At 39.5% G+C, this 17,413-nt stretch overlaps 1 protein-coding gene across 12 annotated transcripts in view; it reads left to right on the top strand.

The window, feature by feature from the left end:
* Rg (A kinase anchor protein rugose) overlaps positions 1 to 17,413 on the top strand; it is a 303,530-nt gene that overhangs the window by 101,692 nt on the left and 184,425 nt on the right. For 4 of the 12 annotated variants that reach the window (XM_071703156.1, XM_071703154.1, XM_071703152.1 and 1 more), the window contains exon 1: positions 13,659 to 16,998. The exons of 3 other annotated variants lie outside the window; for them this stretch is intronic. In XM_071703156.1, coding sequence (XP_071559257.1) covers positions 16,795 to 16,998 — 204 coding nt within the window. In that variant the 5' untranslated portion in view covers positions 13,659 to 16,794. Of the gene's footprint in view, positions 1 to 13,657; positions 16,999 to 17,413 lie in introns of those variants that run through there. 5 more of the 12 variants (XM_071703162.1, XM_071703161.1, XM_071703157.1 and 2 more) reach the window with 2 other exon arrangements.

Genomic DNA, 17,413 nt, shown 5'->3' with positions numbered 1-17,413 from the left:
GTGCTAACTGCGCTAATCTAGTACGACACCCTTCTAAAGTACCAAAACATATTGAAAATTATCATTTTTTACAAGAGTATCCGATAGTTCGATTCGAGTTCTACACATATATACAATTTCAGATCGATATTCCACGAATTAACAATTTTTGATATCCGCGCCCAGCACGACATTTAGTGAAAATGTGTTTTGCTATTAATAATCAGCTTGTCAATATCAGTTAAAAAGCAATAATCGTTAATAAAAATGATAAATTTACGAATATTAAAGTATCTACGGGCCAATAATAATGCAAGCAATGTGTGCAAGATAATAATATTACAAAATATTTGCGCCAATTTGATTGGAAAACTAATCAAAAAGCGATTAAACCGATAACTGATTGAATTGGCTACAGGTATGCATTGAATATTACGACATGCCATCCCCTATAGACTATTTTTATTGATTATGACATACTCAATTGTTGGTGTATCTTGCCGTAAAAATTAGCGTTTATCTCAATAAACATGGATATTAAAAATTTCGCAGCCAATTTAAGACATTAACTCCGAGTGCAGGGATGGTCGTGCCGACCTAAATATCATCGATAAATTTTCCCTTCAATACGTATTTCCTGCCGCCCACCATTTCCTCCCGTCTCTCATTACGCCACGCTGTCAAGCCCACCGGGCAGTAATAAATTGCGCCCGATACGAAATGAGCTTAATACGTATTGACCAGCTATCTTCTTCTACGGACGGAACCTTCCTTCATTCTGTTTTCATCGCCGCGTTTGTCGAAATGCCGAGGCATGTCATCGCAGCCGGTGTGCTTTCCTCTTGTGCCCTCCGCGAACGTTCGGACAGGCACCTTGCCGAAGGGAATAAACGTTTCGGGAAGTACCGTTAAATGGTTTGACCCAATGCAATTGCGCAGGTTGGCAAGTTAACCGTCTCTACTAAACTTACTTGTCCAGCGCTCTGGTGCCTATCGCCTTAGGGGACATATACGCTGGACAAACTTGTCGGGATTGAAAGTTAAGGATGGTTACGGCAAAATATACGGCTGTTACCCTCATCTTACACGGTGGTTGCACAGTAAGTGGAGGACCGTTCCAGTGATCACTGAGTAGTTTTATAAGTACTCGAAGAATGAGAATCTACGGAGAGATCTTCCGAAGACTGTACTAACTTCAAACGATTTTATCAATTTTTTCAGTGTGACTTTAGAGATCTAACATCTGTTTTTTATAATGTAAAAAATCACGATTTACAAGAATCTTTTTAATAATTATACCAAATCAAAATTTGAATTTTATACTGCAGTTGTATTTTTTTGCTATCAGTTTATTGATTACAATTTAGCAATTATTAGTTGTAATAATCAGTAAATATGTTAATTATAGTGTTTTAAATTTATTTTATATTTTATTTTTCTTTTTGTTATCACATTTTCTGAAGAGTCTGACATTTTTGTCAAATATTATTTACTAAGTACCTTTTAGCATCTTTTGAATAATGACACCACTTTTTTTATGGAAAGAAAGATACAATTTACGCTTTATTTATATCTTACTTTTTTAATGATTTTTTACTATTTTTTACTAGTTATATTTTATATTTTTCGTGTTTCATTTCTTATCTCATTGTACTCGCATGTAAATATCATGACAAGAGCATATGTATTCAACATAGGCATCTGTGAAACGCGAAACGCAGGAGATCAGTTTTTGTCGCATATTGTTACGTCAATTTTTCGTAGAGTTATAGCGCTTTGAAAATTCAGCATGCACGTACCATTCATAAAAGAAAGTCGCCCGTATTTTTTGCACGTAATGCGACAGGTGCGCTAAAAACAGGTGTGAAAACACGTGTAGTACCAGGTGCTTTGAAATATGATACCGCCACCGAGAAACGCTCGCGTGGTCGCACTGTCCGATTCCTAAACCAAAATCACGGGTCGATATAATTGTTAATATCTCCGCACAAAAAAATCGTAGTGAAGTGATTTTCATCTTATTTGAAAGCTAAGACTGGAGCGCTTGTAATTAATGCAGGATCGCTTATCTTGGACGATCAGTTTACGAGATATTATTAATTATTGAAAATAAAATTAATTTTGCCTCGAAATCTCCGTCTTTAAATATCTTTATTGAAACCGCGAGTCGAGATAATATCGTTAATATCTCCGCTTAAAATAATTGCAGCGAGATGATTTTCGTCTCGTTCGAAAACTAAGACGTGTAGCGTTTTTAATGAGTGCAGAATCGCGGATAACTAAAATTGACAAGATCGTCGATTAATTACAAAAATAAAATTAATTACGCCGAATCGATCTCCGCTTAAAATAGAAATCTCATTATATATTTAAAGGTATAATATCTTTTCTCAGAAAAGTCATAATGGCTTAAAACAAGTTGCATTAAAAAATGCATGTTCTCATTTGCAATTATATCAAGATCAAGTGCTATTTTATCTCTTTTTATAAAAAAAAAAACAGTAAAGTTTTTAATTTTATAGCCTGTTTTTATAGTACAAATATGTTAAATGCGGAAATCTGGAAACAATACACGAAATATCATATAAATAGTATAGGGTTTCTTGTTACTTCAATTTTTTGATCCGATTATTTATCTTTTATTGAGCGCTCTCAATTCAAAAATAATAAATAGAAAAATGATATTTTAATTGGCAATGCAAAATATATTCGAAAAATATATTTAACTGTTGCTATTATCTCTTTAAAATTATACACAAAATATTAACGTAAATATTGGAACGCATTGTAGAATAAAAGATTAATAAAATCGCATTTTTTCCCGCGGTCATAACATAAATGTTTTAGCCAATTGAGTGTAAAAATGTTGCTTGAATAGACAATGCAGTGTTGCATTATCACCAGAGTATGCGCCCTTCCGCCTTCACAAAAAGTATAGGAATAAAAGCTGAATATTTTGCTTGTTGCTAATGCTGTAACAAATTGTTAACATATAACATTTCGCGATCATGTTTGTTAGTACTGAATAGCTCCGGCAGAAAGAAAGCAGCGATCAAAGAGCGAAAAAACAAATGAATGAATGAAACACAATCATCTGCACAGTTATACATGTCTTATCCTCAGTATAATATACGATTCCTTCCTTTCTTTTGACACATAGATTGCTGAGATCCTCGCAATCCTCTTCCGGGTATCCGATTTACTTTCGTGTGGCTTCCTCATGACTGCTTTTAGGATCGTTTTAAGAAAAATAGAAATACCAACAACAGATAAAATCCTAATAGACAAAAAACTGAAATTGCTTTTACTTTAGAAGATAATATTTGGCACATGAAATATAATATCAGAAGCTTCCTGTGCATTTTTAATATATATATCTTTATATATTTTTTATATAATTTTGTGAAACAAAATTTTTTTATGCCTTCTAATATAAAATATTTGAGCACTGATAATATTAAAGTTTTGAGTCTTAATATGTTATAACAAAAATTATTTTTAGCGAATGGAAGCAACAGCGGAATACACGTGAAAAAGTCAAAAAATAAAATAAAATATCGTAAAAAGCTTCGCTACAAGGTAATTTATTTCCGCAGTAGCGAAGATCTTAAAAGGCAATCTAGAAGATGTAGGCAAATTTACATGGCATTACATAGATACTTGAGCACAAATTTCATATTATTTAAAATATACGTAGGTATTTTTTCAGTGTTGAAGTAAAGTCCAATAAATTACAGGAATTTTGAGGATTGTACATGTCTACAGTGCAATCATCTAGTTGTCAAACAATGTACAAATTAATCCGTAAATAAAAAATATATATATTAATTCCACATTTCTGTCTGATTATATTGTATCGTTGCAAATAATAATTAAAGTACGTCATTAACTTTTTGGAGAGATCTTCTGATGGATATGTTCCACTTTTCAGCAAATCATAATTGTGATAATTAATTCACAGTCAGTTTATACGTTAAGTATTTATGCTTTCGTGTATAAACTCGATTAGTTTATCTCTTCCGCTTTGAAATTGTACAGATGTCATGAATTTTACAAAATAAGAGTCTTAGGAAGTAACACGCGATGTCAAGTCTTTATAGAATCTTGTAATGCGATAAGTTGTGGAATCGCGTGAGGATCTCGCATAACAGGTGGGTATGCCCGTTCACCTTAACGTTTATGAGTTTCACGTGCCAAAGGATTGCAGGATTTCCCCCAGTAACACGGAGACCTTGATAGAGTTCTTATTCTATATCTTATAGATTTCATCGTTCATGCTGCACTTTGAACTTGTCATGGTTTCAGGCTGCTTTCGTCGTATCTCCGTGTTTAGAATCTTATTTAAGTGATATGCTTAATACGCATAAATATAACAATACTTTTATAAATATACAATACCATCTGCAAATTATTTGTATCATATGTTACTTAAGATTATTAATTGTACTTGCTAACACTTTCAATATTATTTTTGTTCCAGGTATGTATTCGGGAAAATGCGAGCGTATTAGCCGGCCATTGTACAATTTGTGCGTGAGTAAATCGTGAATTCGGCATCTTATGAGACCGTCATTCTGTCATTTTATCCCCGCCGAGATAATCTACACGGGATCCCTATTGTTTGAGCCTCTTTTTCATTTTATCCGTACTTTTGTTATCTCCTATTGTCTTGCACTACGCCTCGTACTTCGCCTTTCATTCGACGTTCGGTTCGATAACAAGCTAGAGCGAGCAGAATATAACGAAAGAATATATACAAGCTCAGTCGCCGTGATGTCTGGAGGAAAAAGCTGCGCTGTCATATCCTCCGTGTAAGGATAAAAGGGATCGCATCTCCATTGATGATTTGTGTGCGTTTCTATCTCGGTAAAAGCCGAACGGAACACAAAATCTTCGCTACGAGAGTGAGGCCACCAAGCCGCTCTAAACGATGACTTTTTCTTATATACAACGTTTTATCGCTAACGTGCACTTTACAATACCGCTTCCCGTATAGGATGTATCATGCGCGCACAACAATCAATCGTGCTTCCGTCACAGGTAGCTTTGCCGTAACGAATGAGGAAGTTTAATGACGGCGCTATTACGTCAAGTGCCTTAATAACGTTTCGCAGAGACTATTCCCGTTCGTACAGCTTCGCGCTAATTCCGTATCAAACTACCAGCGAGACTGAAGTTACCTCGACGCGATTACCTCCCAGGAACAGGGAAAAATACTCCCGAGCAGTTCTTTCGTTATATTTGTCACGAGTTGGGAAGTGCGCGTTTCGCGAAGTTTCGTCTTTTTCTCCCGACTGCTGCCAACCTTCGGTTGGCGAAGTCGAGGGAGTATGCGTTTCATTATCGATAGAACTTAATTTGTCGCGCAATTTTCATGTTCTTTTTTGTCACTTTGCGCTATCGCAGTTTGCGTTGTCCAAGCTGTTGTCGTGACTTTTTATCGCGCGATCATGTTCACTTCTCTTTTTCTCTTTCTCTCGCACAGAAGAAAATATTTAATTCTACAACATGCGCTCGTTATGCAAAAACTGCACCGGTTAGAGAAAAAGTCGTTCGTTATTAATTAAAATGTTGATTAAAAGATTGAATATTTGCTTAATCCAATTGCAATATCCTATCATCTCATATTATTCATTAAACTACGTATAAATATCTTCGTCCGTGAAACGATGGATGGAAATAGTAACGTCTGACTATAACAGATATCCCAGCTTTATTGCATTTATTGGTTGAGCTATTATTTCTTTGTTAGCAGTAAAACAGATTGATTGTATTTCGCGAATTTTTGAATAGTCAGCTAACGATCCTATTCTGTGACAACACCCTCCCTCCTCTCTCTCTCTCTCAACGTAACTACAGGTGAAAATATAGATATTTCATGATGTGTTAACACTAGGGAAGCGAAACGAAGCTTTCTCAATAATGCGAATTTCTATTGTAACGTATCGGAGATGTATTATAGATAAAAATTTGAAGATCATTGAGTGCTTAATGCAACAGAGCTTTCTGATTGTGCGGTTTGCTCAATCGATATTTGCATCAACACTAACTAATCAGAAATCACCGACGACAATCGGAAAATTTATATCATGCTCCGAACGCAAACACGGTCTCGTATTTGGGTTCCCTGCTTCCAAACGACCGCATCCATTATACACCGCAATATACAATCGTGCGTGCTCGTTTACGCGTTCCAACATATGGAAACTCGGATAACCATTTTATCGGAGACCGCGAACGGAAATGACCGGCTAGAGAAATCGTTCGTTATCATCGGATATCGCATTCGCGCGAGCGTTCTCAAAGGAAAGTCGCGGAGCAAGTCCATCACCACGTCTATTCCCTTCTCGCAATCGAGTTCTCAAGTCCGTGCTGCAACAGTCGGGTCTCGCCGGCGCGCGGCGTGACCGACGTGCATTGTATAACGAAGAGGGACGCACGTTTCACCTGCAGAAGAAGAAAGTGCATAATAAATCTTTCGACCTTTCCTCCGACCATCCGGTGGCACCGGCTTCTCGAGTGTGAGGGTCCGCGGAAAATGAGATTTCCCCGCGGCGCGCGATGCGACGCAGCGCGGCGTCTCCCGCGCTTTCAAAATTCAAAAGGAGCCCCACGACGGACGCTCCACTTCGGGAGAAACGCAGCTGGATGGTGAGAGCACGGAGGGACCAAAGCGAAAAGTCGGACAAGGAAAATCAGTTCGTGCTTAACGGAGAGAACTCGACGGCAACCCGTGGCACCTTTAGAGGCGAACTATTGTTGGCTCCATAACTGTCTTTGCTATTGTCACGCGCAAAAAAGACACTCTCCTTTCCGCGTCCTCCGCAAATGACTATGCTCGTGCTTATGCGTCGTCTGCGTATCTCTTGTTGCTTTCTCGTGCTTATCTTAACGGCACCAGAATATGTATATTCCCTATGGTAGAGAACTTTGATATTGCTTCAATTCTCTTTGACCTCAGTCTACAATTTACTTAGTTGAATATGAAAAATACGCTCCGATGTTTTTAATTATTTTAACAATTTTAATATTAATATTAATGTCACTGTGTTATCATGTTTGCTTCAAGACAAAGAAGATAACAATATATTTTAGTTTCCAATGAATCAATTTCTTATTAAATTTTTATTATGAAAAAGCATTATGGCACTGCTATTATTTTTACTGATTGACGTTTTAATAAAAATACTTGCTATTTGTATGGAAATGGAATAATGTGATATGAACAATTGAATCTGAATGAGAAAATACATTTTAATAAAACGTCTGCATCTAAATTTATATACGTTTTATCATTTTGATTGAAAAATCCGTGTCTGTTATCAAGCGTTGCAATCGTAATACAGAAAATGACAACTGAAAAAAGGAAAGAGAAATAATAGATGCGCTCGATAGCGACTATACCTTTCAAGTGGGAGCAAATATCTTGATTTAATATTAGTTCGTGACGTTGGGAAAGAGGGAGAGTAGCTGTCGATTCCTTCCCCTTAGCAGGGAGGAGTTTACGCATTAGTAACAGAACGTCGCGCAATTCGTCTTGGTATCTGTCCCAAAAAGGACAAAAGTTCGAATAAAAAGAAAGATGTATCGTTTCCATTCCAAAGTATGCCGATATTGGTTTCAATTTTTTTAAAGGTATATATATTTTTTTATCTCTCAGATCCTTACATATATTTTCCGAAATACGTAATAAAAAAGAATTGGTATAAAGAATATGTTTCTTCAACTTTCATATTTTAATAAGAATATTACTCTATTTTGCCTACTGTTATCGAAACTGAGATGTTCCTTTTATCTATACTTGCACAGTATCGTATCTAATCGTACCTTTCTGGTAACAATCTGCGCAGTTGCCTGCTTTTGTTTAATGAACGTAATGCGGATTATACTGGTTTTGTTTAACGAACATAATGCGGATTTCCGTTCCTGTTTGCCAAGAAGCTCTCAACCCACCTATCTTATGCCGGTAGTTCAATTTCGCTTTGATCGTATTTGCGTATTTAATTATATATTCATTCGATTGCGGCAAACCCGCCGCAATAGCGATTCGTATAATAGAGATAATAAATGTCTACATCATGGCGTATACAAACGCGAAGCGTATACTTGCTTACTGTTTATTTTCATGACAGGAAAAATAAATATCTTTTTCATATCTTTTGCGAAAAGTTATTTAAGTACATCTTAATATTTATATATTTATATTTAGTTTATGTATGTACAATTGTTCGGTATATTTAATCACACATATTGCAATAACTTCCGTTAATAAAATGTTATTTGATGCCACTCTGTGCAGTTTAGATTTATTCAAAATGTATTAAGGGGGGAGACTCGTGTAACACGCTAAAAAGTAAGGTAACTTTTGGAATTTTTTTTTGAAGAATTAATGCGACGGATCTTTTTCAAACTTTTAGGGTATTTTATTATACATTTCAAGAGATAAAAAAAAATTTTTTTGTTAAAAAATAATGATTGTGTTAGGAACTATGGAGGATACGAGGCCGCGGTCTCGTCGCCGGAGTTGTAAATCGGCGGGCGTTATAGCGCCTGTTGTACTCGTCTGAAACAAAAATAAAAAAAATTTTCTTATTCTCTATAAAATTACGTCGTCGATGAACCTAAAAAAGAAGGTAAAAGTGCAAAATTAAGGAAACGGCGGGACTTAAAAGAAACGAAAATTTTTTTTTTAAATTGCAACTTTTCTTTTAAGTCCCGCCGTTTCCTTAATTTTGCACTTTTACCTTCTTTTTTAGGTTCATCGACGACGTAATTTTATAGAGAATAAGAAAATTTTTTTTATTTTTGTTTCAGACGAGTACAACAGGGGCGCTATAACGCCCGCCGATTTACAACTCCGGCGACGAGACCGCGGCCTCGTATCCTCCATAGTTCCTAACACAATCATTATTTTTTAACAAAAAAAATTTTTTTTATCCTTGAAATGTATAATAAAATACCCTAAAAGTTTGAAAAAGATCCGTCGCATTGATTCTTCAAAAAAAAATTCCAAAAGTTACCTTACTTTTTAGCGTGTTACACGAGTCTCCCCCCTTAAGTTTAACGCAACAACGCAAACTGTTTAATGAAGTTTATATTGAAGTATTGCGTTGCATATTAATTTATATCGTTTATATCAAACATAACGGTTTAAACACAATGAAATGTTTTTTGTATGACAAAGTAGTCACAGTAACGAATAAACTTTTGATCAACTTGTTGCACTCACTTAATCATTCCTCAATTCACTATAATGTTTTTAAGTTCTTTCAGCACGTTAGTACAGCAGATTTTACAATGTGGGGCACGGCAATTATACGGTTAGCTAAAACGAGGTACACTTTCGGAAGTAGGGAAATTTATAATCTAAGTCCCGCCATATATTAGGCAAAGTTACTTCCAGTCGTAAGCGCCGGAATATATCAATAGTCGAGCGATCCGTGTGCGTGTGGTCGCGCACGCGCGCGTAAAGATGCATTTTGCATGCATGCATACATATAGATCAAACGTTCCTCCCATAGAGCAGCAGCGACTTCCACTGCAGTTATCGGTGAAATCATTTTAGTTGCTCCAACTCCGTTTCGTTTTTTGGCGGATTAATTAGCGTCGATGCGTACGTGACAGATAAAAATTAATTACGCTTTTATTTGCCAACATTTTTCTTCATCGTACAAAAATTCGTGATGCCGCGTATACATACATATATGATACACTTTATTATTTTATAACAAAATCTTCATTTTGACGTATCAGTTTAATGACAATTTAACGCATCTCATATATTAGCCATTAATAGATATTATCAGTACGTAATGAATATACGTAATTGTCATATTCAGATCAAGATTGATCAGAGACGGCCTTGTTAGTTAATGAAACTAACTTATAAAATTTGTTACTGATTGGAAACCATTGCGATCGATTTAATCAATTCAAATTGTATATGAGAGACATTTAATATATCAAATACCTATTTATTCGGTTATTCTGTGTGTATTAAAATTGCTAGATATTTTTGCTTCTTACGTTTTTATCTTGAATAAAATAATAAAAAAGATAATTTATAGCCGAATATATTTCAAGGGGATAAAAGTACACTGATTTTCAAGATATTTGTGACATTATTATTCTCTGATAATGAATTATTTTCACAGATTCAACGATAATACAGTGGAAGGAGGCCATAAAGAGTATATATATATATATATATATATATATATATATATATATATATATATATTACAATGGTACAGCGCGCGCTATATATTTATACGTGCTGTTTTCTATCGATCCGGCGCGCGTAAGCTTTTGTTCTCGTAATTAACTACCCTTTCATTCGGTACACCGTTTCAACCGACAAACCAGCAACATTTGTCGTTACAATGTGATACTGAAACTTATATCACGCGCGCGCTCGTATTTCGCTATCGATCGCGCACAGCCGCGGTATATGCGTGATTCTAAAAAACCATTTTAAGTGCGCGCCACATACATCTCGGCGACATGCTGCGCGCCTCAACAAATCTCCATGTCCGACACGACGAAGAAAGTTTTATCGTATTGGTTCGGAGGAAGCAGTGTCGAATGAAAAGAGGAATTGAATCTGAATTCATGCCGCGGGATACAATATGCTGTTCGTAAAGACGAGGGGCGCCTCCGTCCTAAGAAAAGAATTTTGCGACGAGTTTTACGTGCCTGCCTCAAACAGCGTTTGATAGGAGAAAACGAGATAAAACGGAAAAGGCTGCCTACTACATATGAATGTATGCTCCCATAGGACCAGCTTATATTGAAAGCAAATATGTATCATTATGGTGTATGAGCGTGCAACGGTTATAGTGATTGAAGAAGTTAACACTTTTAAGAGAAAGTTATAACGTACATTGTAATGTTTTACCTACGTGAAATCGATTTTCCGTTATATCGCAAAATGTTCGTGCGCGCGATGCGATGCGATGAAGTTCGCAACTATAACATAAAGTTTAGTTAGTATCTTGAGTAATTAGGCGATAGAAGATTGGCTAAACATTCGCCGCCCCATATGAATTTCATACCGTGGAAGAAAGTAACTATGTATAGGGACGGAAATATGGAGCAATAAGTGGAAGAGCATACCGTGGAAGAAGTTAGATGAGCGTGACGGTGGTGACCTTATCTGCTCCTAACAGGCACCAATTATCGAATTAGCGGGGAGAGCACTGACCAACAGTTTACCTGTGATTACGACGGTTTAGCATAGTTAGCAGATTCAAGAAGACGTCGTCGTGCGCGCGACAAGTATAACACCGTATCCATCTCCATTTGCAAATTTGCATTTTGAAATTGCATCTTAAAATTTGAAACAGAATCGGAGTAAATTTTTCATTTTTCAAATAAAATAACTGTGTCATAAATACAGCATTTTTCTAGATAAATCACACTTCAATCACCCGATTTATTTCATTTTATTGAATATAACGAAGAACATGAAGCAATCAATGTGTTGTTTAATAACGTTGTATTGTATTTGTCACTGTCTTTGCCTTCTTCGTGCAAACATAAGGAGAACAACCTAAATAATACAAGTCATGAGCCATTTGCAGATAACGTCGAGTCATTTTTAACGCATTTAGGGAGTGAACGTATAATACTTATTGTTCCTTCGTGTTTAAAGATAGAGAAATCTTTTGGTGATTACGACATTACGAGGGAAAAGTTGGCGAGCTTAATGACTAAGTGGTTGTGGTAAAATTGTTTCTCAGTTATGTTCTCTCTCTCTCTCTCTCTCTCTCTCTCTCTCTCTCTCTCTCTCTCTCTCTCTCTCTCTCTCTCTCTCTCTCTCTCTCTCTCTCGCTATAGGTCACATAAAATTGCTCTTCTATGTGAGTAAAGGACGAATGTTGGCTACGTGACGGGATTTTGGGCGTATCTCCCTGGGAAAAGGTTCTTTAACCACTTACCACTTCGCGCGATAGACTGCGACCGTTAATTCCGCGACTTCTCTGGCGCGACTCTCCGAACTTTATTAAAGCCAATTAAACCGGCGACACGAACTTAGAGCGAACAGTTGCGCCGATGGTATGTACCGTAAATGCAAACTCACAATTTGTCGACCTGGCGCACCTAATCTCACGGAATATCCGTCGTAACTTGCTCGTTCATGATGCACGAAGTCGGACGGTGCTTGCGAAAGTTCGTTAAGGATATATGGGCCATTTACTTACACTACTGTTACGGTTTGACAAAAACTTGAGCGAATGTTCTATTTCCGCTTGATCGAAAAGAGTAGTAATATATTTTCATAAGATTTATATGCAGTATTTAATTAAGCATTAATATGACTTAGATTTCTTGACAAATAACATAAAATCAATAATATGATTTAATAGAAACGATATATCTTTATTGCGTGATACACACACGACTTTGGTTGTTAGGTAGATTTGCTTCACCAATAGTTTCCGAGATAAAAAAATTGCGAAAAGAAATGAACTGTTAAACAGTGCAATTTAAAGCTAATAGACGTTAGATTAAATAAAAAATTAATTCGTTTATCGAATAATTCCTTAATTGCACAAGCAGTAGAAGAGATCGAAATAGGTCAGACGGTTGTACGTAATATAAGGATAGAAAAGAAGATGGAAAAATTCTATGTATAAAAGAAAAATACGTCTGTTTAAAAAAATTCGATGGGAATTGCAATAGAGAAATCAATAAAGAATATAAGGGAAAATGGGACAAGTGAACAAAAAGAGAATAAGCGATCTCGAGCTACAGAATGGAGATTTCGAAATAAAAGCGCACCATTGTACAGCGATGCAGTAGCGCAAATCATAGACGATCGTCGAAAACTCGAAACCACGTTGGTAATAGGAGCGCAATTCGCAAGCCAGACATGTATAAGATTTCAGTCGGATTACGATTTCGATCCCGTGGACTAAATCCTAGCGAGAGACGTATGACTGAATGGTCCGTACTTTAGCTATAAATTTAACGCTGGCTGTATCCGACTCACACACACATTTTCGTCTTGTGTTAATTCTGATTATAATCCCCGTAAATATTTCTACCTTTTCTTCTGAGCTCGCGTTTGTTATCGCCATCTGTCAACTAAAAATAAGCCATTTTTTAATGCGAGCATTTCGTAAGAAACACCGGAAGTCGCATTAAGGACATCGCCAGGCGATCGCTAGTCGGTCAGACGCACGAGCGCATTCATCCGCTTGAATATCCAACCTAACCGTGCCTGGCGTAAAAATCGCCGCTGGCGTTATGCCGGGTCAACGGCGCGAGACGAAAGATACGCGATGAAGAGGCGCGAGGCGTGCGCGGCGCACACGGACGACACGAGGAATAAAGAATGCGATAGAAGAACGCGATAGAGGAACGGGCAAGAGTTCGGGGAACGGCGAAAGGAAAGAACGAAAGAAGCGTAAGAAGCGGGATGACGAAGAATAAGACCCGAAGTACAGCGTTGGTCGGTTAGTATGGCCGGGGTGAAACGGCGAATAGCGCCTCGTGAGCGCGGACGGCCAGAGGGGGTGACGAACGGGCGGGCGAGTGTTCGCACGAGGGGGGAGACGAAGGGGGAGAGCTGGTGGATTTTGCGAGAGCTTCGCGCGAAGGGGCCGGGGGTGGCGCCGCGGGCCGCGCCGTCGCCCAGCATCCCTCGTTTCCACCCGCCCACTCTTGTAAAGGCGCACCCTCACGCCGAGAGTATCTGGTAGTCATACGTTGGCCCGTTGCGAGTCCGCTGATGTAGCTGCGCTGTTCTCGCTTCCAGTGTGAGTTGCGTTCCACGTTGTACGCGTCAGGCAGTCACGACCGTGGGTGTCCCGATCTCGATTCAAGTGTACCCGCGAAGAATCCGGTGGTCGATCTCGTCGATCAGTTCTCGCCGTCGTCGCTCTCGATCAATCCTCGTTTGTCATAAGACGAACGCGAGAGGTGCGAAGAGCTCGTCGTGTGATTCCCGCGATTGTTTTCTTCGAAGACGATCGAGCGCGCATCTCCTCGATTCTCCGTACTGTTGAAGTGACCGTGACAGCTGTCAGAACCAAGGCGTTTAATACCTCGGTGTACCTCAACGTAACATATCCGGCGGGCTTGCACACATGGTCTGTGTTTTGTTTCTGTGATTACCTCGCCGTGGCTCCCTCTCGACCACTTCCGCTCGCGGCAACGAGCTGCCATCGTGTCTAAAGCGCGCGCTTCAGCGACCTCGTGTGCGAGGCCCAGCGTGCGCGACGAGACGAGAAGACGTGGAATATAGTGGAACATCCCTCTGCTGCACGCGAGATGCTCGGACAACGGCGGTGCTTCCAGTGAGATGCTTGCCGATAGAAGTGGCAGTAGCAGCTGTAGGATCATTGACACGATCCCCGAACCGCTGATCAACGACCTGGCTGTCATCAACAGCGGGAACGCGTTAACGTCCAGCGTCTCGAGCGACCCTCGTTCGGGTGAAATCGTGTGATTGACATTATCCCGAACGGTCAGACCGTTGTAGTATCGAGGACTCGCGCTTCGTATTTGCGTCCTTCGTCATTTTCTCTGTCACTGCTTCTCGCCGCGAAGCGGAATATCCGGTGGACGGAAATGCAACGTCACTGACGACGTTTAACCGAGAACGGTGCGATCGACGTTCGCCGTTGCCTCACGCGTAAAGTGCATTTAACGACTCCGTGATCATTTACGGCGTAAGAGACGTTTTATGTGAGGGACGTAGTAGGATAGAAACGACATTGAGAGAGAGAGAGAGAGAGAGAGAGAGAGAGAGAGAATTTACCGTTCTAAACGAGAGCTCGAGATCCTTCGCTCCTTCGAAGATCAGTGTTACCTTTTTTTACAAGGCTCATAAACGTTCCACAAACGCTCACGATTTACGGCAATTGAGCGGAGAAATGGATACGTTCTTGATTATCGGCATCTTCTTCTTCTGCTACGAGATGTGCGATTTAATCAGACGGTATACCGCCCCGCAAACGATAGAACCGCATTGCCCGGCGGAAACGACCACCAAGCCACTGCCCCCGCAGAAGATATATTCGATTTCTCGCAAAATTCAAGGACCTCGCGCCTGTTGCCCGCAATAGATCGCGCGTTCGATTCCGATACGGATAATTCTATCCACAGTCGTTTAACATCTGTTAAATGTGAGAAACGAGCCGCTTCGTGTGAGCTAGCGGCGGACGAAGAATCTTCGTTGAACCTCAAACGGATATAGAACTCCGCCGAGCCAAGTCGGAGCAAATGGATGGCCGCGCAAGATGGATTTACAGTTCCGCGCAGTGATAACAGACGGCCGTCTCGGAGATTCATGATGTTTACGGAGGTTCGAGATGGCAACGCGATCGATAATGATTTGTCAGCTGTTATGCCACCTGGAACGTAGGATCAGCGATTCGGCCAGCTCTTAGGTGACGAGTTCGTGGACGAGTAATACAACGGCAATTCGCGAATCGTGTTGATAAACGTACCGTTTCATTCATAAATACTCTGAACGATATAAGGCGTGCAGCAAGTTGTGAATCGATAAAGACGCGATGGATAGAATCCATCGGGCGGTTTTTCGCCCGTAGACAACAGAACGATTCGCTGACGGGACTTGTTAAAGTCGTTACCAATACTATTCAATATTCGTGGATGTGTGCGAGTATCGACGATGCGTAGTCGCGCGACTTTTTCGCGGATACATAAAATCGACGGTGATGAGTTTACTCGAGCGGCATTATAGTTGACGCCGTAGCGCGTACGGTGCCGTCGTCTCGAGGAAAGCGAGAGATAGATCGTCGTTAGACTTTTGAGAGACCCGGTAAGTGATATCGATTGAGACGTCGCGGCTGATAGTTCGCCACGAGAGAGTGAGGGGAAAAGCAAACTCGCTTGACGAACTCTTCAGTACGTGCCTGTGAATGCAAACTTTAGCATTGGACGTCGAACATCGTCGATGCGGCCGCCCCGAGCCGCGTCACATAAACAAGAAGTGAAGTTTCTTTTGTGTACATCAGATAAATCGGCGTGGTCGTGAATGGTGGTACATCATTCCTCCAAAATATAATGCGTCGTGCCGGCACGTCCGAAGGAAGAAGAGGAGTAGTAACGTCGTTTATATGTCGTGATTGTATATGTTCACTGCCCGTAACTCAATCTTAACGTCCGTCGTATCGAGAAGTTTCTGTAGAAAGTAATAACCTCTCTCTCTCTCACGGTTAGTGCAGCGACCACGTCATGACGCAAAAATCGTTTGTCAGAAGAGAAGAGAGAAGGATTGACAGCTCGAAGTGTGTTAACAAGGAAAATTAGACTGCAGCGCTATTACATTTTGCAGTTGCCTGCGAAAAGGTCCAATTTACTTTTAACAAAAGCGTATTAAATAAATAAAATATGCTCACAGTGCGTTGCCATCAGCGAAATTTTTTTTCGGAACAGAAATGGCATTCGCGCTGTTTTTTAGTTACACATTTAACGAAAAAGCTTCAACATCAAACGAAAACACCGTAAATTAAATTGCTGTGTTTTCTGATGTCGTTTTCTGATGTGTTTTCTGATGTCGTATAATGTGATTCACGATGCACGCATCAAAACGCTTTCCGACTGATTGCGAGGGTGTTTCTGATCAGTCAAAGTGGGATTTCTCGTGCCGGAAGATTTAGCGCGAGGACGAATCTCGAGGCGAAATTCGTTCATCAATGCGGCGAAGAAGGGGAGGATCATGACTAATGCTCGATACCAGCCCCGAAGTTCGATGCCCCGACGCCACGACGACACTGTTACCCCTTTTTGGCCGATAACCCGAGAGAGATCGAAACAAGAGATCATTGAAAATTAGAAGACATGGACTCACTCGAACGTCTAATGAGTTCCCGTTCTCATCACCCGGCTCTTACGGCAGCCACGCGATCGCAGAATGCCTTTGTCCAGGCCAACCTCTGCTCCGTGATAGGCCGCAAAGGGCGACACCTCAACGGAACCTTTTGTTTAACCGGAGACACGATGGAAGGCATCATACAGTGCCTGGTCTTCCTCAAAGCTTTCTCGGTAAGAAATCCGTATCTATCTCCTACTCGCGTATTTGCTCGTAGTGTGTTCAGTGAATTCTTGATTTAACCTTTATATGATGAGATATCTTAAAAACTCTCTTTTTCCCGATATTTTACCATATTTTTTGTGATTCGTATATCAGAGCCTTAGGATAATACATTATTCAATATATAAAACATATGCTTTCATATCACAAAAGGGAAAAGAATATGACGAGCCGAAATATGTGCCATAAAATTTAGGATAACATGTTATTAAAATTACGTGTACAATGTGTTGATTATCTTTTAACTAGCACGGGGTTAAGTAAGAATAAATGACTGTCCGCTTAAAATGGTTAGTATAAAAACGACGCTTCTTACGCTGATACTACGACAATGAGTTATTCTGGCAGTTAATTCCCGTATGTTAT

Source organism: Temnothorax nylanderi, unplaced genomic scaffold (genome assembly GCF_030848795.1).
Source record: "Temnothorax nylanderi isolate EJ_2023f unplaced genomic scaffold, tnyl_v1.0 TNYL_tig0034_pilon, whole genome shotgun sequence".
NCBI lineage: Eukaryota > Metazoa > Arthropoda > Insecta > Hymenoptera > Formicidae > Temnothorax > Temnothorax nylanderi.
Note: the sequence above shows the minus strand (reverse complement) of the source record. Positions and strands in the feature narration are given on the sequence as shown.